This window comes from Anabas testudineus, chromosome 13, assembly GCF_900324465.2.
Source record: "Anabas testudineus chromosome 13, fAnaTes1.2, whole genome shotgun sequence".
Taxonomy (NCBI): Eukaryota; Metazoa; Chordata; class Actinopteri; order Anabantiformes; family Anabantidae; genus Anabas; species Anabas testudineus.
In genome coordinates, this window is record NC_046622.1 from 18,249,491 (window position 1) to 18,270,242 (window position 20,752).

The 20,752-nt window shown below is 41.4% G+C and overlaps 2 protein-coding genes across 2 annotated transcripts; one reads left to right on the top strand and one right to left on the bottom strand.

Moving 5' to 3' along the window:
• Positions 1-1,671: 1,671 nt before the first annotated feature.
• Positions 1,672-6,764, bottom strand: LOC113166244. The gene is made up of 3 exons (XM_026366284.1): positions 6,549-6,764; positions 4,574-4,604; positions 1,672-2,309 (listed from the first exon to the last, which is right to left on the bottom strand). Exons 1-3 carry the CDS (start codon positions 6,759-6,761, stop codon positions 1,945-1,947), a joined length of 609 nt encoding a protein of 202 aa, XP_026222069.1. The 5' UTR covers positions 6,762-6,764; the 3' UTR covers positions 1,672-1,944.
• LOC113171642 (trichohyalin-like) lies at positions 6,765-16,547 on the top strand. Its single transcript, XM_026374149.1, has 5 exons — positions 6,765-7,043; positions 7,200-7,436; positions 10,557-12,097; positions 13,554-13,569; positions 14,988-16,547. Exons 1-5 carry the CDS (start codon positions 6,765-6,767, stop codon positions 16,545-16,547), a joined length of 3,633 nt encoding a protein of 1,210 aa, XP_026229934.1.
• The last annotated feature ends 4,205 nt before the right edge of the window (positions 16,548-20,752 follow it).

Below are 20,752 nucleotides of genomic sequence, written 5' to 3' on the forward strand. Positions count from 1 at the left end.
ATGTTCTGTAAAACTCTTTCATATGTTGCAATGATAAGGAAAATAAAACATAGTGGGAGGAGGTGGGGATGCGTCATCCATCTTTATATACAGCCTATGATTTAAACATAAACAGTCCAGAAACTTCTTAGTGAGATGAAGAGTTGCCTGTAACAAATTTAAAATTGTTAGCAAAAGTACTCACCAGCAATCTGCTCCTCAGTCAGCTGATCAGCCTGAAAACAAAACATATTGATAAACATTACAACTCAATATAGAAGTGTTAACAAGTAATACTTCTTTGTGCTTTTGGGCAAAACAAGTATAACAAATATTTTGGTGAGTACAGAGTAAATACAACTGTGAAACCACTGTTGAAAACATACAGTTTTGTTAAAACGCTGAAAGGTAAAAACCTGAACATGCTAGTTAAAAGATTTACTGATGGCATCTATGGCTGTGCATGCTGGAATGAGTTTACACTGACTACAAACTACTTCCAAAAACATTAACCCACTTGATTTAGAAATGTGTTCCACTGTTCAGTCTATTTTTGCAGTTACATAAGAACAAATACCTGAGCATTCATTTGAATCCACCATAACCATGAAACTAGTTACACAGGTTACTCACGTCTACGATACTGCAGGTAACAACTAAAATATAGCTAAAGCTTCATATCCCGGTTCGGACTAGACAGTATGCTGCCATGTAACATACTCTACCAACATTTTGATTGCAAATAGACACGTGTGTCTAGTAGTGTGTTCCAAATAGTGAGGGTATCTCACCATTTAAAACAATGGCAATAAACTATTGCAATTTCACAGGCTGTATATGAAGTAGGAAATCACAAACTTCTACAGTCACAGTTCACACCTCCAGTGGGTGAGTGTGTCATAGTCAAACGTGAATTCTTAGGAGATGTGACTAAAAGATCTTCAAGACAATAAGAGCTGCAAATTCCCAGCTGGCCAAAGAGGAGCACACAGTCATCCTTATTGTGTAAACAACCTGAAGAGATGTGTGAGTGCAAACTCACTCTAAACCAAGCTAATTCAAAATAGACTGATATTATCGCACAGTCAGATCCAGATATTGTTTATTTTCTAGCCGAAGACTAAGAATGATTTCAGATGCCAAGCAATTAAATTCAAGATTCAATTGAAGCTACTGAGATCCTGATTTATTGTGGTGAGAGGAATCCCAAAACTGTTTTGTTGTTAATCTTGATATCAATGTGGGCAACTTTTTAATTCACATAATGAAGTGCATCAAGAAGAAGCCTGCTTTGTAAGTGTTTCTATCAGAAATAGATGCGTATATTTCTTTTGGCAGAAATGTAGAAAAGGTATAAAATGCATAAAACATCATATATAATTAACATAAAGTATATACTAATATATAAAAATATATAATATGTATTATATGTCTGAATGTGAAGTTGTAACTGTGTGGGACATTGTAGAGAATGGTGTCCTTGTTGAATACTGAGACCTCTGCACCCAACCCCCCTTTCTTATTTATTTCATTCGTTACTTTTATTTTAACCTCTTTATATAATGTGAGGATATGTTATGTTATAATAAGTATGTTCAATCAGTTCACAATTTAACAAACTCATTATATTCATATGTTCTGTACAACTCTTTCATATGTTGCAATGACAAGGAAAAAAGAAACATAGTGGGAGTAGGTGGGGATGTGTCATCCAACTTTATATACAGCCTATGATTTAAACATAAACATTCCAGAAAACAGCTGATTCCTTTGATGTCTTAGACCGAGTGATGTCATCATTCTAGGATCCAGATCAAAGCCCAGATCAGCTTAGAAGTCAGAGACAGTCAGAAGAACCACACAAAGATTTGTGTTTCACTGCAATTCACTACAGAGAAGATTTCAACAGAGAATCAACAGTACCAATCGAACTTTTCAAAGCCATGGCTCAAACCCAGACCATGACTAAAACTCAGACCATGGCTCAAACTGAGACCATGGATCAAACTGAGACCGTGGCTCAAACTGAGACCATGGATCAAACTGAGACCATGGATCAAACTCGGACCACACCATGCAGAGGGGGATATGTTTCTCGTGGCCGTCCATTTTATCACAGGCCAGCAAATGATCCTTACCAGGAGATTCATCAATTGAGGATCCGGCTTTATAATTGTGAGCAGTACAACTGGAACCTGCGGGATACGGTAGACAGCATGGTGCAGAACCCTCCCCATAAGCAGGTCCAAAATCTGAAGGAGCAGCTGGAGGCCAAGCAAAAGGAGCTGGAGGCCAAAGAGAAGGAGCTTGTGCAGGAAAGTGAGACGTTTCTGGAGCGCAACAAAAAACATGAGATGTTAATGTCCGACCTCTCAGATCGTTTTAAGTTGAAGGTGGAGGAGAAACAGACCGCAGAGTTCAACTATCAGCAGGAGCTCAACAAGGGGAAAGCACAGCTGGAAGAAGAACAAAGCCAAGTGTTACAGCAACAACAGCAGCTGAGCGAACTGAGAGAGCAGCTGTGCCAAAAGGAAAGCGAAAACCTTCTGCTCCACAAGGACAAACAGAGTCTCACTGAGAAATTCACACAGGCCACCATCCAGCAGCTGAAGACAGAAGCAGAAAACCGCTTTGTCGAAAAAACCTGGCAGACAAAATACAACAGTCTGCAGGACAACATCAACAAGAAACTCACAGAGAAACAGGAGAGCTGTGAGGAAAGACTTAAACAGGTGGAGGACGAGATGAGGAGGCTGCAGGAGGAGAACACCAAGCTGGTGGAGGAAAAGACACAGCTGGAGAAAGACCACGAGAAACTGTTGGAGGACAAGACACGGCTAGAGAAAAACAATAAGGAACTGGACGAGGACAAAACCAAACTGGGAGAGGACATGAAAAACCTGGAGGAGGAAAAGATCAAACTGGAGCAGCGCTGCCTCACACTTCAAACCAAGAGGAGACGTTTTTGGTTTCACTCCAAGAAGAAGCCGGAGAACCAGGCTGCACCGACACAGGGGGACAGCCAGGTAAGTAAAAAAGAAAAGACGGAGAAGAAACTGAAGGAGAAACAACAAAAGGAGGCAGAGAAGAAGAAAGAAAGGGAGGAGAAAAAGGAGCTGAAGGAGAAACAGAAGATGGAGAAGAAGAAAGAGAAGGAGGAGAAGGAAAAGAAGAAGAGGAGCTGGAGCTGGATGCACAAGAAGCCCAAGTGTGACAGCGACAGTAAGGTGGAGGAGGTTGCTACTACTTCCCATTAGCTTCCTCCTCAGTCCCCTTCACCTCTCCACCCTCCTTTCAACCCTAAATCCACCCCCCCATACCCATCTCCTTTACTCCCTCTCCCACCCCTCCTTTTCTCCACCCTCTTTTCACTAACCCTCTACCCTTCCCCTGTCTCCCTCACCCCCTTCGTCCCTTTACCCCACCCCACATCCTTCCCCCACCCCCCTTTATTCTTCCCCCACCGTCCTTTCCTCCTACTATCTCCCTCACCCCCATTCCTCACCCCGTAACACTCCCCCTCCATCCTGCATTCCCTCCATAGAATTCAGGATGGGGGGAGTTTACTTCAGGACAGCACGGAGACTCACAGAAACACCGCCACCTGTGAGGGTGGAGGGTGTTTCTGTGTGGAGTTTGTATGTTCTCCCCGTGTCTGTGTGGGTTTTCCCCTGGTGCTCAGGTTTCCTCCCACATCCCCGAAACATGCAAACCTTTCTACCCAAATAAACCACCCACAACCACATATCTGCACGCATCTGGCTCCAGAATCAATAGTTACTATATTTCAGTTGTAAAGTAGCGTCTGTTCAATCATAGTTTTAAATATTTAGAATCTATAATGCAGAATTTTAAACCAGCTAAAATTACTAATAATTGCCCATCACCAGCTACAGCATTAAAATTCAGTTTTATTAAGTAGCCTTTTGAATGCACCATTGTATTGGTTTATTTTACACCTCTTGTACTGGTGTGTCAGACTGAAAACTTCACCAGGTTAAACCCTGTGCAGGGCTTTTCTGGTACTGCACATCACATTTCCTCACATTCTGAAGTACTTGTTATGTTTTCTTCATGATTTTGTGCTATGTCTGAAGGAATCTTACTTTTTACTATATTAATCTAACATCTGTATGAAGAACATATTTTTAATAATAATAATATTTATAATAAGGTGTACCTGGGGATTCTCAGGCCAAAGAAGCAAATAAACATACTACTCACCAGTCTCAATCTTGGAAAGGGGCACTGCATAGAAGGTTTGTGTTGACAAACCCATGACTTTGTGCATGCTGCCTTGTATCTTATTATCTCTAAATTGGAATTGGAACTTACTTGTCCTTTCCTTTTGCGTAATCTCAAATGTTTTCACTTTTGTTGTTGTCACAATTTAACAAACCATAATATTCATATGTTCTGTACAACTCTTTCATATGTTGCAATGATAAGGAAAAAAAAACATAGTGGGAGGAGGTGGGGATGCGTCATCCATCTTTATATACAGCCTATTATTTAAACATAAACAGTCCAGAAACTTCTTAGTGAGATGAAGAGTTGCCTGTAACAAATTTAAAATTGTTAGCATAGGACTCACCAGCAATCTGCTCCTCAGTCAGCTGATCAGCCTGAAAACAAAACATATTCATAAACATTACAACTCAATAGAGAAGTGTTAACAAGTAATACTTCTTTGTGCTTTTGGGCAAAACAAGTATAACAAATATTTTGGTGAGTACAGAGTAAATACAACTGTGAAACCACTGTTGAAAACATACAGTTTTGTTAAATCGCTGAAAGGTAAAAACCTGAACATGCTAGTTAAAAGATTTACTGATGGCATCTATGGCTGTGCATGCTGCAATGAGTTTACACTGACTACAAACTACTTCCAAAAACATTATCCAACTTGATTTAGAAATGTGTTCCACTGTTCAGTCTATTTTTGCAATTACAAAAAAACAAATACCTGAGCATTCATTTGAATCCACCATAACCATGAAACTAGTTACACAGGTTACTCACGTCTACGATACTTCAGGTAACAACTAAAATATAGCTAAAGCTTCACAGCCCGGTTCGAACTAGACAGTATGCTGCCATGTAACATACCCTACCAACATTTTGATTGCAAATAGACACGTGTGTCTAGTAGTGTGTTCCAAATAGTGAGGGTATCTCACCATTTAAAACAATGGCAATAAACTATTGCAATTTCACAGGCTGTATATGAAGTAGGAAATCACAAACTTCTACAGTCACAGTTCACACCTCCAGTGTGTGAGTGTGTCATAGTCAAAAGTGAATTGTTAGGAGATGTGACTAAAAGATCTTCAAGACAATAAGAGCTGCAAATTCCCAGCTGGCCAAAGAGGAGCACAGAGTCATCCAACCAAGCTAATTCAAAATAGACTGATATTATCACACAGTCAGATTAAGATATTGTTTATTTTCTGGCCGAAGACTAAGAATGATTTCAGATGCCAAGCAATTAAATTCAAGATTCAATTGAAGCTACTGAGATCCTGATTTATTGTGCTGAGAGGAATCCCAAAACTGTTTTTGTTGTTAATCTGATATCAATGTGGGCAACTTTTTAATTCACACAATGAAGTGCATCAAGAAGAAGCCTGCTTTGTAAGTGTTTCTATCAGAAATAGATGCGTATATTTCTTTTGTCAGAAATGTAGAAAAGGTAAAAAATGCATAAAACATCATATATAATTAACATTAAGTATATACTAATATATAAAAATATATAATATGTATTATATGTCTGAATGTGAAATTGTAACTGTGTGGGACATTGTAGAGAATGGTGTCCTTGTTGAATACTGAGACCTCTGCACCCAACCCCCCTTTCTTATTTATTTTATTTGTTACATTTATTTTAACCTCTTTATATAATGTGAGGATATGTTATGTTATAATAAGTATGTTCAATCAGTTCACAATTTAACAAACTCATTATATTCATATGTTCTGTACAACTCTTTCATATGTTGCAATGACAAGGAAAACAAAAACAGAGTGGGAGTAGGTGGGGATGTGTCATCCAACTTTATATACAGCCTATGATTTAAACATAAACAGTCCAGAAAACAGCTGATTCCTTTGATGTCATAGACCGAGTGATGTCATCATTCTAGGATCCAGATCAAAGCCCAGATCAGCTTAGAAGTCAGAGACAGTCAGAAGAACCACACAAAGATTTGTGTTTCACTGCGATTCACTACGGAGAAGATTTCAACAGAGAATCAACAGTATCAATCGAACTTTTCAAAGCCATGGCTGAAACTCAGACCATGACTAAAACTCAGACCATGACTAAAACTCAGACCATGACTAAAACTCAGACCATGACTAAAACTCAGACCATGGATCAAACTGAGACCGTGGATCAAACTCAGACCATGGATCAAACTGAGACCATGGCTCAAACTGAGACCATGGCTCAAACTGAGACCATGGATCAAACTCAGACCATGGATCAAACTCGGACCACACCATGCAGAGGGGGATATGTTTCTCGTGGCCGTCCATTTTATCACAGGCCAGCAAATGATCCTTACCAGGAGATTCATCAATTGAGGATCCGGCTTTATAATTGTGAGCAGTACAACTGGAACCTGCGGGATACGGTAGACAGCATGGTGCAGAACCCTCCCCATAAGCAGGTCCAAAATCTGAAGGAGCAGCTGGAGGCCAAGCAAAAGGAGCTGGAGGCCAAAGAGAAGGAGCTTGTGCAGGAAAGTGAGACGTTTCTGGAGCGCAACAAAAAACATGAGATGTTAATGTCCGACCACTCTGATCATTTTAAGTTGAAGGTGGAGGAGAAACAGACCGCAGAGTTCAACTATCAGCAGGAGCTCAACAAGGGGAAAGCACAGCTGGAAGAAGAACAAAGCCAAGTGCTACAGCAACAACAGCAGCTGAGCGAACTGAGAGAGCAGCTGTGCCAAAAGGAAAGTGAAAACCTTCAGCTCCAGAAAGACAAACAGAGTCTCACTGAGAAATTCACACAGGCCACCATCCAGCAGCTGAAGACAGAAGCAGAAAACCGCTTTGTCGAAAAAACCTGGCAGACAAAATACAACAGTCTGCAGGACAACATCAACAAGAAACTCACAGAGAAACAGGAGAGCTGTGAGGAAAGACTTAAACAGGTGGAGGACGAGATGAGGAGGCTGCAGGAGGAGAACACCAAGCTGGTGGAGGAAAAGACACAGCTGGAGAAAGACCACGAGAAACTGTTGGAGGACAAGACACGGCTAGAGAAGAACAATAAGGAACTGGACGAGGACAAAACCAAACTGGGAGAGGACATGAAAAACCTGGAGGAGGAAAAGATCAAACTGGAGCAGCGCTGCCTCACACTTCAAACCAAGAGGAGACGTTTCTGGTTTCACTCCAAGAAGAAGCCGGAGAACCAGGCTGCACCGACACAGGGGGACAGCCAGGTAAGTAAAAAAGAAAAGACGGAGAAGAAACTGAAGGAGAAACAACAAAAGGAGGCAGAGAAGAAGAAAGAAAGGGAGGAGAAAAAGGAGCTGAAGGAGAAACAGAAGATGGAGAAGAAGAAAGAGAAGGAGGAGAAGGAAAAGAAGAAGAGGAGCTGGAGCTGGATGCACAAGAAGCCCAAGTGTGACAGCGACAGTAAGGTGGAGGAGGTTGCTACTACTTCCCATTAGCTTCCTCCTCAGTCCCCTTCACCTCTCCACCCTCCTTTCAACCCTAAATCCACCCCCCCATACCCATCTCCTTTACTCCCTCTCCCACCCCTCCTTTTCTCCACCCTCTTTTCACTAACCCTCTACCCTTCCCCTGTCTCCCTCACCCCCTTCGTCCCTTTACCCCACCCCACATCCTTCCCCCACCCCCCTTTATTCTTCCCCCACCGTCCTTTCCTCCTACTATCTCCCTCACCCCCATTCCTCACCCCGTAACACTCCCCCTCCATCCTGCATTCCCTCCATAGAATTCAGGATGGGGGGAGTTTACTTCAGGACAGCACGGAGACTCACAGAAACACCGCCACCTGTGAGGGTGGAGGGTGTTTCTGTGTGGAGTTTGTATGTTCTCCCCGTGTCTGTGTGGGTTTTCCCCTGGTGCTCAGGTTTCCTCCCACATCCCCGAAACATGCAAACCTTTCTACCCAAATAAACCACCCACAACCACATATCTGCACGCATCTGGCTCCAGAATCAATAGTTACTATATTTCAGTTGTAAAGTAGCGTCTGTTCAATCATAGTTTTAAATATTTAGAATCTATAATGCAGAATTTTAAACCAGCTAAAATTACTAATAATTGCCCATCACCAGCTACAGCATTAAAATTCAGTTTTATTAAGTAGCCTTTTGAATGCACCATTGTATTGGTTTATTTTACACCTCTTGTACTGGTGTGTCAGACTGAAAACTTCACCAGGTTAAACCCTGTGCAGGGCTTTTCTGGTACTGCACATCACATTTCCTCACATTCTGAAGTACTTGTTATGTTTTCTTCATGATTTTGTGCTATGTCTGAAGGAATCTTACTTTTTACTATATTAATCTAACATCTGTATGAAGAACATATTTTTAATAATAATAATATTTATAATAAAGTGTACCTGGGGATTCTCAGGCCAAAGAAGCAAATAAACATACTACTCACCAGTCTCAATCTTGGAAAGGGGCACTGCATAGAAGGTTTGTGTTGACAAACCCATGACTTTGTGCATGCTGCCTTGTATCTTATTATCTCTAAATTGGAATTGGAACTTACTTGTCCTTTCCTTTTGCGTAATCTCAAATGTTTTCACTTTTGTTGTTGTCACAATTTAACAAACCATAATATTCATATGTTCTGTACAACTCTTTCATATGTTGCAATGATAAGGAAAAAAAAACATAGTGGGAGGAGGTGGGGATGCGTCATCCATCTTTATATACAGCCTATGATTTAAACATAAACAGTCCAGAAACTTCTTAGTGAGATGAAGAGTTGCCTGTAACAAATTTAAAATTGTTAGCATAGGACTCACCAGCAATCTGCTCCTCAGTCAGCTGATCAGCCTGAAAACAAAACATATTCATAAACATTACAACTCAATAGAGAAGTGTTAACAAGTAATACTTCTTTGTGCTTTTGGGCAAAACAAGTATAACAAATATTTTGGTGAGTACAGAGTAAATACAACTGTGAAACCACTGTTGAAAACATACAGTTTTGTTAAATCGCTGAAAGGTAAAAACCTGAACATGCTAGTTAAAAGATTTACTGATGGCATCTATGGCTGTGCATGCTGCAATGAGTTTACACTGACTACAAACTACTTCCAAAAACATTATCCAACTTGATTTAGAAATGTGTTCCACTGTTCAGTCTATTTTTGCAATTACAAAAAAACAAATACCTGAGCATTCATTTGAATCCACCATAACCATGAAACTAGTTACACAGGTTACTCACGTCTACGATACTTCAGGTAACAACTAAAATATAGCTAAAGCTTCACAGCCCGGTTCGAACTAGACAGTATGCTGCCATGTAACATACCCTACCAACATTTTGATTGCAAATAGACACGTGTGTCTAGTAGTGTGTTCCAAATAGTGAGGGTATCTCACCATTTAAAACAATGGCAATAAACTATTGCAATTTCACAGGCTGTATATGAAGTAGGAAATCACAAACTTCTACAGTCACAGTTCACACCTCCAGTGTGTGAGTGTGTCATAGTCAAAAGTGAATTGTTAGGAGATGTGACTAAAAGATCTTCAAGACAATAAGAGCTGCAAATTCCCAGCTGGCCAAAGAGGAGCACAGAGTCATCCAACCAAGCTAATTCAAAATAGACTGATATTATCACACAGTCAGATTAAGATATTGTTTATTTTCTGGCCGAAGACTAAGAATGATTTCAGATGCCAAGCAATTAAATTCAAGATTCAATTGAAGCTACTGAGATCCTGATTTATTGTGCTGAGAGGAATCCCAAAACTGTTTTTGTTGTTAATCTGATATCAATGTGGGCAACTTTTTAATTCACACAATGAAGTGCATCAAGAAGAAGCCTGCTTTGTAAGTGTTTCTATCAGAAATAGATGCGTATATTTCTTTTGTCAGAAATGTAGAAAAGGTAAAAAATGCATAAAACATCATATATAATTAACATTAAGTATATACTAATATATAAAAATATATAATATGTATTATATGTCTGAATGTGAAATTGTAACTGTGTGGGACATTGTAGAGAATGGTGTCCTTGTTGAATACTGAGACCTCTGCACCCAACCCCCCTTTCTTATTTATTTTATTTGTTACATTTATTTTAACCTCTTTATATAATGTGAGGATATGTTATGTTATAATAAGTATGTTCAATCAGTTCACAATTTAACAAACTCATTATATTCATATGTTCTGTACAACTCTTTCATATGTTGCAATGACAAGGAAAACAAAAACAGAGTGGGAGTAGGTGGGGATGTGTCATCCAACTTTATATACAGCCTATGATTTAAACATAAACAGTCCAGAAAACAGCTGATTCCTTTGATGTCATAGACCGAGTGATGTCATCATTCTAGGATCCAGATCAAAGCCCAGATCAGCTTAGAAGTCAGAGACAGTCAGAAGAACCACACAAAGATTTGTGTTTCACTGCGATTCACTACGGAGAAGATTTCAACAGAGAATCAACAGTATCAATCGAACTTTTCAAAGCCATGGCTGAAACTCAGACCATGACTAAAACTCAGACCATGACTAAAACTCAGACCATGACTAAAACTCAGACCATGACTAAAACTCAGACCATGGATCAAACTGAGACCGTGGATCAAACTCAGACCATGGATCAAACTGAGACCATGGCTCAAACTGAGACCATGGCTCAAACTGAGACCATGGATCAAACTCAGACCATGGATCAAACTCGGACCACACCATGCAGAGGGGGATATGTTTCTCGTGGCCGTCCATTTTATCACAGGCCAGCAAATGATCCTTACCAGGAGATTCATCAATTGAGGATCCGGCTTTATAATTGTGAGCAGTACAACTGGAACCTGCGGGATACGGTAGACAGCATGGTGCAGAACCCTCCCCATAAGCAGGTCCAAAATCTGAAGGAGCAGCTGGAGGCCAAGCAAAAGGAGCTGGAGGCCAAAGAGAAGGAGCTTGTGCAGGAAAGTGAGACGTTTCTGGAGCGCAACAAAAAACATGAGATGTTAATGTCCGACCACTCTGATCATTTTAAGTTGAAGGTGGAGGAGAAACAGACCGCAGAGTTCAACTATCAGCAGGAGCTCAACAAGGGGAAAGCACAGCTGGAAGAAGAACAAAGCCAAGTGCTACAGCAACAACAGCAGCTGAGCGAACTGAGAGAGCAGCTGTGCCAAAAGGAAAGTGAAAACCTTCAGCTCCAGAAAGACAAACAGAGTCTCACTGAGAAATTCACACAGGCCACCATCCAGCAGCTGAAGACAGAAGCAGAAAACCGCTTTGTCGAAAAAACCTGGCAGACAAAATACAACAGTCTGCAGGACAACATCAACAAGAAACTCACAGAGAAACAGGAGAGCTGTGAGGAAAGACTTAAACAGGTGGAGGACGAGATGAGGAGGCTGCAGGAGGAGAACACCAAGCTGGTGGAGGAAAAGACACAGCTGGAGAAAGACCACGAGAAACTGTTGGAGGACAAGACACGGCTAGAGAAGAACAATAAGGAACTGGACGAGGACAAAACCAAACTGGGAGAGGACATGAAAAACCTGGAGGAGGAAAAGATCAAACTGGAGCAGCGCTGCCTCACACTTCAAACCAAGAGGAGACGTTTCTGGTTTCACTCCAAGAAGAAGCCGGAGAACCAGGCTGCACCGACACAGGGGGACAGCCAGGTAAGTAAAAAAGAAAAGACGGAGAAGAAACTGAAGGAGAAACAACAAAAGGAGGCAGAGAAGAAGAAAGAAAGGGAGGAGAAAAAGGAGCTGAAGGAGAAACAGAAGATGGAGAAGAAGAAAGAGAAGGAGGAGAAGGAAAAGAAGAAGAGGAGCTGGAGCTGGATGCACAAGAAGCCCAAGTGTGACAGCGACAGTAAGGTGGAGGAGGTTGCTACTACTTCCCATTAGCTTCCTCCTCAGTCCCCTTCACCTCTCCACCCTCCTTTCAACCCTAAATCCACCCCCCCATACCCATCTCCTTTACTCCCTCTCCCACCCCTCCTTTTCTCCACCCTCTTTTCACTAACCCTCTACCCTTCCCCTGTCTCCCTCACCCCCTTCGTCCCTTTACCCCACCCCACATCCTTCCCCCACCCCCCTTTATTCTTCCCCCACCGTCCTTTCCTCCTACTATCTCCCTCACCCCCATTCCTCACCCCGTAACACTCCCCCTCCATCCTGCATTCCCTCCATAGAATTCAGGATGGGGGGAGTTTACTTCAGGACAGCACGGAGACTCACAGAAACACCGCCACCTGTGAGGGTGGAGGGTGTTTCTGTGTGGAGTTTGTATGTTCTCCCCGTGTCTGTGTGGGTTTTCCCCTGGTGCTCAGGTTTCCTCCCACATCCCCGAAACATGCAAACCTTTCTACCCAAATAAACCACCCACAACCACATATCTGCACGCATCTGGCTCCAGAATCAATAGTTACTATATTTCAGTTGTAAAGTAGCGTCTGTTCAATCATAGTTTTAAATATTTAGAATCTATAATGCAGAATTTTAAACCAGCTAAAATTACTAATAATTGCCCATCACCAGCTACAGCATTAAAATTCAGTTTTATTAAGTAGCCTTTTGAATGCACCATTGTATTGGTTTATTTTACACCTCTTGTACTGGTGTGTCAGACTGAAAACTTCACCAGGTTAAACCCTGTGCAGGGCTTTTCTGGTACTGCACATCACATTTCCTCACATTCTGAAGTACTTGTTATGTTTTCTTCATGATTTTGTGCTATGTCTGAAGGAATCTTACTTTTTACTATATTAATCTAACATCTGTATGAAGAACATATTTTTAATAATAATAATATTTATAATAAAGTGTACCTGGGGATTCTCAGGCCAAAGAAGCAAATAAACATACTACTCACCAGTCTCAATCTTGGAAAGGGGCACTGCATAGAAGGTTTGTGTTGACAAACCCATGACTTTGTGCATGCTGCCTTGTATCTTATTATCTCTAAATTGGAATTGGAACTTACTTGTCCTTTCCTTTTGCGTAATCTCAAATGTTTTCACTTTTGTTGTTGTCACAATTTAACAAACCATAATATTCATATGTTCTGTACAACTCTTTCATATGTTGCAATGATAAGGAAAAAAAAACATAGTGGGAGGAGGTGGGGATGCGTCATCCATCTTTATATACAGCCTATGATTTAAACATAAACAGTCCAGAAACTTCTTAGTGAGATGAAGAGTTGCCTGTAACAAATTTAAAATTGTTAGCATAGGACTCACCAGCAATCTGCTCCTCAGTCAGCTGATCAGCCTGAAAACAAAACATATTCATAAACATTACAACTCAATAGAGAAGTGTTAACAAGTAATACTTCTTTGTGCTTTTGGGCAAAACAAGTATAACAAATATTTTGGTGAGTACAGAGTAAATACAACTGTGAAACCACTGTTGAAAACATACAGTTTTGTTAAATCGCTGAAAGGTAAAAACCTGAACATGCTAGTTAAAAGATTTACTGATGGCATCTATGGCTGTGCATGCTGCAATGAGTTTACACTGACTACAAACTACTTCCAAAAACATTATCCAACTTGATTTAGAAATGTGTTCCACTGTTCAGTCTATTTTTGCAATTACAAAAAAACAAATACCTGACCATTCATTTGAATCCACCATAACCATGAAACTAGTTACACAGGTTACTCACGTCTACGATACTTCAGGTAACAACTAAAATATAGCTAAAGCTTCACAGCCCGGTTCGAACTAGACAGTATGCTGCCATGTAACATACCCTACCAACATTTTGATTGCAAATAGACACGTGTGTCTAGTAGTGTGTTCCAAATAGTGAGGGTATCTCACCATTTAAAACAATGGCAATAAACTATTGCAATTTCACAGGCTGTATATGAAGTAGGAAATCACAAACTTCTACAGTCACAGTTCACACCTCCAGTGTGTGAGTGTGTCATAGTCAAAAGTGAATTGTTAGGAGATGTGACTAAAAGATCTTCAAGACAATAAGAGCTGCAAATTCCCAGCTGGCCAAAGAGGAGCACAGAGTCATCCAACCAAGCTAATTCAAAATAGACTGATATTATCACACAGTCAGATTAAGATATTGTTTATTTTCTGGCCGAAGACTAAGAATGATTTCAGATGCCAAGCAATTAAATTCAAGATTCAATTGAAGCTACTGAGATCCTGATTTATTGTGGTGAGAGGAATCCCAAAACTGTTTTTGTTGTTAATCTGATATCAATGTGGGCAACTTTTTAATTCACACAATGAAGTGCATCAAGAAGAAGCCTGCTTTGTAAGTGTTTCTATCAGAAATAGATGCGTATATTTCTTTTGTCAGAAATGTAGAAAAGGTAAAAAATGCATAAAACATCATATATAATTAACATTAAGTATATACTAATATATAAAAATATATAATATGTATTATATGTCTGAATGTGAAATTGTAACTGTGTGGGACATTGTAGAGAATGGTGTCCTTGTTGAATACTGAGACCTCTGCACCCAACCCCCCTTTCTTATTTATTTTATTTGTTACATTTATTTTAACCTCTTTATATAATGTGAGGATATGTTATGTTATAATAAGTATGTTCAATCAGTTCACAATTTAACAAACTCATTATATTCATATGTTCTGTACAACTCTTTCATATGTTGCAATGACAAGGAAAACAAAAACAGAGTGGGAGTAGGTGGGGATGTGTCATCCAACTTTATATACAGCCTATGATTTAAACATAAACAGTCCAGAAAACAGCTGATTCCTTTGATGTCATAGACCGAGTGATGTCATCATTCTAGGATCCAGATCAAAGCCCAGATCAGCTTAGAAGTCAGAGACAGTCAGAAGAACCACACAAAGATTTGTGTTTCACTGCGATTCACTACGGAGAAGATTTCAACAGAGAATCAACAGTATCAATCGAACTTTTCAAAGCCATGGCTGAAACTCAGACCATGACTAAAACTCAGACCATGACTAAAACTCAGACCATGACTAAAACTCAGACCATGACTAAAACTCAGACCATGACTAAAACTCAGACCATGGATCAAACTGAGACCGTGGATCAAACTCAGACCATGGATCAAACTGAGACCATGGCTCAAACTGAGACCATGGCTCAAACTGAGACCATGGATCAAACTCAGACCATGGATCAAACTCGGACCACACCATGCAGAGGGGGATATGTTTCTCGTGGCCGTCCATTTTATCACAGGCCAGCAAATGATCCTTACCAGGAGATTCATCAATTGAGGATCCGGCTTTATAATTGTGAGCAGTACAACTGGAACCTGCGGGATACGGTAGACAGCATGGTGCAGAACCCTCCCCATAAGCAGGTCCAAAATCTGAAGGAGCAGCTGGAGGCCAAGCAAAAGGAGCTGGAGGCCAAAGAGAAGGAGCTTGTGCAGGAAAGTGAGACGTTTCTGGAGCGCAACAAAAAACATGAGATGTTAATGTCCGACCACTCTGATCATTTTAAGTTGAAGGTGGAGGAGAAACAGACCGCAGAGTTCAACTATCAGCAGGAGCTCAACAAGGGGAAAGCACAGCTGGAAGAAGAACAAAGCCAAGTGCTACAGCAACAACAGCAGCTGAGCGAACTGAGAGAGCAGCTGTGCCAAACAGAAAGCGAAAACCTTCAGCTCCAGAAAGACAAACAGAGTCTCACTGAGAAATTCACACAGGCCACCATCCAGCAGCTGAAGACAGAAGCAGAAAACCGCTTTGTCGAAAAAACCTGGCAGACAAAATACAACAGTCTGCAGGACAACATCAACAAGAAACTCACAGAGAAACAGGAGAGCTGTGAGGAAAGACTTAAACAGGTGGAGGACGAGATGAGGAGGCTGCAGGAGGAGAACACCAAGCTGGTGGAGGAAAAGACACAGCTGGAGAAAGACCACGAGAAACTGTTGGAGGACAAGACACGGCTAGAGAAAAACAATAAGGAACTGGACGAGGACAAAACCAAACTGGGAGAGGACGTGAAAAACCTGGAGGAGGAAAAGATCAAACTGGAGCAGCGCTGCCTCACACTTCAAACCAAGAGGAGACGTTTCTGGTTTCACTCCAAGAAGAAGCCGGAGAACCAGGCTGCACCGACACAGGGGGACAGCCAGGTAAGTAAAAAAGAAAAGACGGAGAAGAAACTGAAGGAGAAACAACAAAAGGAGGCAGAGAAGAAGAAAGAAAGGGAGCCGAAAAAGGAGTTGAAAGAGAAACAGAAGATGGAGAAGAAGAAAGAGAAGGAGGAGAAGGAAAAGAAGAAGAGGAGCTGGAGCTGGATGCACAAGAAGCCCAAGTGTGACAGCGACAGTAAGGTGGAGGAAGTTGCTACCACTTCCCATTAGCTTCCTCCTCAGTCACCTCTCCACCCTCCTTTCAACCCTACATCCACCCCCCCATCCCCATCTCCTTTACTCCCTCTCCCACCCCTCCTTTTCTCCACCCTCTTTTCCCTAACCCTCTACCCTTCCCCTGTCTCCCTCACCCCCTTCATCCCTTTACCCCACCCCACATCCTTCCCCCACCGTCCTTTCCTCCTACTATCTCCCTCACCCCCATACCTCACCCCGTAACACTCCCCCTCCAGCCTGCATTCCCTCCATAGAATTCAGGATGGGGGGAGTTTACTTCAGGACAGCACGGAGACTCACAGAAACACCGCCACCTGTGAGGGTGGAGGGTGTTTCTGTGTGGAGTTTGTATGTTCTCCCCGTGTCTGTGTGGGTTTCCCCCTGGTGCTCAGGTTTCCTCCCACATCCCCGAAACATGCAAACCTTTCTACCCAAATAAACCACCCACAACCACATATCTGCACGCATCTGGCTCCAGAATCAATAGTTACTATATTTCAGTTGTAAAGTAGCGTCTGTTCAATCATAGTTTTAAATATTTAGAATCTATCATGCAGAATTTTAAACCAGCTAAAATTACTAATAATTGCCCATCACCAGCTACAGCATTAAAATTCAGTTTTATTAAGTAGCATTTTGAATGCACCATTGTATTGGTTTATTTTACACCTCTTGTACTGGTGTGTCAGACTGAAAACTTCACCAGGTTAAACCCTGTGCAGGGCTTTTCTGGTACTGCACATCACATTTCCTCACATTCTGAAGTACTTGTTATGTTTTCTTCATGATTTTGTGCTATGTCTGAAGGAATCTTACTTTTTACTATATTAATCTAACATCTGTATGAAGAACATATTTTTAATAATAATAATAAAAGCTATATTACGGTGTACCTGGGGATTCTCAGCCCATTCCTCATGGTGAATGGTGTCCACTTTTTTGATTGTTGGGTCCGTGTGCTGCAGCCACCTTTTTCAAATCCCTTCAGAGATTCTCTGTGGGGTTCCCGCAGGTGACTGTGATGACCAATTTACAATCTTCCAGAACCTCTTCTGCAGCCAAAGCCTCGGTGGACTTTGAGGTATGCTGGGATCATTGGGCCTCATTTACAAAGCATTCTTTGCGAAGAACTAATGAACAGTGTTCATGTTTGCACTGTTGTCCAGTCAGTGACACACTCAACATGGCTGCAAAAACGCATCATGTCCCAGTGTTATACGACATGAATATACGACACTTCACAGGTTTGTGTTGACAAACCCATGACTTTGTGCATGCTGCCTTGAATCTTATTATCTCTAAATTGTACAGCACCAGCAAATAAAATTATGAACTGTGTGCTGTTTTAAAGTGCATGGCATGGAATAGTTTTCCCTAATAGGACAATGTGCTAAGATAAGTTAAGTTAAGATAAAATAAGATAAGTTTTAGTGTCATTGCAACATCGTACAACCAGATTAAGGTGCCAAACAGTCTGTGCTATGCATAAAATAAAAAATAAAAATAAATAAATAACTTAAAATCAGTACAAAAGAAAACAAACATCAAGTAAACAAAAGAACTTCACACACTGGAGCAGCTCAAATGAAGCAGACACAACCCATGCCAGTAAGCATTCTGTCACAGTTCCACTTTATAGCATTACAGCATGTAATGTGGTTACTGCTATGGGATTTTTAAGTCCGTCAGTCCTAGTTTTGGTTGACCTGGACCTTCTCCCTGATGGCAGCAATTCAAAGAGAGAGTGTCCAGAGTGTGTAATGTCCGAGGGCAACCGGTGATCCTCTGTGCAGTTTTAATGACCCTCTGGAGAGCTTTCCTCTATTTCACTGTAAATAAGAGAGAAAAGAAGAAAAAGAAAAGCAACGGAAAACAAGGAAGAGAGGATCTAAGTGAATCAAGACAGGTCCCCCCAGCAGATTAGCTCTGTAGAAGCTACACCTTAAAAAGCCACATGTCTGTCTGTCTCTTTCTCTAATGTAGCTAACTAACATCGTTTTTACTGAACAAATGTGAAGCTTGGTTCAGTACCATAGACCCCTGTGCCAACTGTTGCTCGACAGTGCTTGCTGCTTTGTGTTTGTGTGTAGTCCTTCATAATGTCAGGATACGATTCTTCATGATCAGGAATTATATAAACACACACACAAGAGCTAAAAAACTGAATAAAAGTGTTTTTGCTTTGTGTCCATTTGTTTCTAACTATACGCGGCAAGGCAGCTGAAGTGTTGCATTATGGGATCTGTAGTTTATCACGTTACCAACGCTTCATATCTCCGGACCATTAAAAACAATTATATATAAAATTATCTCGTGGGCCTTGAGTTTGACACATATGGTCTACTGCACCAAGCATTGTCTGGTTCAATGCGGGGGGAAGGGAGGTGTAGAAGGAGGGGTGGCAAAGAGGATCATTCAGCAGGAGCAGAATGCGGCTCCGCGTTATAGCGCAATACGTAACGGGGGAGATGCTGTCATGGTGGGTGCTGCAGCAATTTGTTGTAGGGGATGACAAAATGGTAGTTAGAAAATCACAGAGAACCAACAGTACCAGTCCAGTACCATCCTCGATAGCTCATCATCATTCCAATCCCACATCAATAACATCACCAGGTCTGCTTACTTTCATCTACGGAACATTAATCGTCTCCGTCCCTCCCTCACCTCCCATACGACTTCCATCCTTGTTCATAGCCTTGTTACCTCTCGTATCGACTACTGCAACTCTATTCTCTTCGGCCCCCCAAAAAATCACTTCATAAGCTCCAACTGTTCCAGAACTCAGCCGCTCACATCACCACCAAAACCTCCACATCCGAACACATTACCCCTGTTCTACAACAACTCCACTGGCTTCCTGTCAAATATAGAATTGACTTTAAAATCCTTCTGTATGCCTTTAAGACTATTCACAACCTAGCCCCCCATATCTGTCCGATCTCCTCCACATTGCCACCTCCACTCATTCACTCAGGTCTTCCTCCGCCATCCACCTCAATGTCCCCCCTGCCCGTCTTAGCACCATGGGGAGCAGAGCTTTTAGCCGTTCTGCCCCTACTCTTTGGAATTCACTACCACAGGACATCCGTAACACTGACTCTCTTTAAATCCAAACTCAAAACCTACCTGTTCAAGATTGCCTATTCACTTTAATCTACTTTTGTACTTGTATAGTCTGTTTTGATTTATTGTGTTAATTTACTTGTATAGTCTGTTTTGATTTATTGTGTTAATTTACTTGTATAGTCTGTTATGATTTATTGTGTTGTGTGTGATTGTACAGTGTCCTTGAGTGTTGTGAAAGGCGGTTTAAATAAAATGTATTATTATTATTACTATTATTATTATTATTATTATTATTATTAGTTGTACTTTTCAAAGCTAGGCTCAAACTCAGACCGTGGATCAAACTGAGACCATGGCTCAAACTGAGACCATGGATCAAACTCAGACCATAGATCAAACTCGGACCACACCATGCAGAGGGGGATATGTTTCTCGTGGCCGTCCATTTTACCACAGGCCAGCAAATGATCCTTACCAGGAGATTCATCAATTGAGGATCCGGCTTTATAATTGTGAGCAGTACAACTGGAACCTGCGGGATACGGTAGACAGCATGGTGCAGAACCCTCCCCATAAGGGAGGCTGCAGGAGGAGAACACCAAGCTGGTGGAGGAAAAGACACAGCTGGAGAAAGACCACGAGAAACTGTTGGAGGACAAGACACGTCTAGAGAAAAACAATAAGGAACTGGACGAGGACAAAACCAAACTGGGAGAGGACGTGAAAAACCTGGAGGAGGAAAAGATCAAACTGGAGCAGCGCTGCCTCACACTTCAAACCAAGAGGAGACGTTTCTGGTTTCACTCCAAGAAGAAGCCGGAGAACCAGGCTGCACCGACACAGGGGGACAGCCAGGTAAGTAAAAAAGAAAAGACGGAGAAGAAACTGAAGGAGAAACAACAAAAGGAGGCAGAAAAGAAGAAAGAAAGGGAGGAGAAAAAGGAGCTGAAGGAGAAACAGAAGATGGAGAAGAAGAAAGAGAAGGAGGAGAAGGAAAAGAAGAAGAGGAGCTGGAGCTGGATGCACAAGAAGCCCAAGTGTGACAGCGACAGTAAGGTGGAGGAAGTTGCTACCACTTCCCATTAGCTTCCTCCTCAGTCCCATTCACCTCTCCACCCTCCTTTCAACCCTAC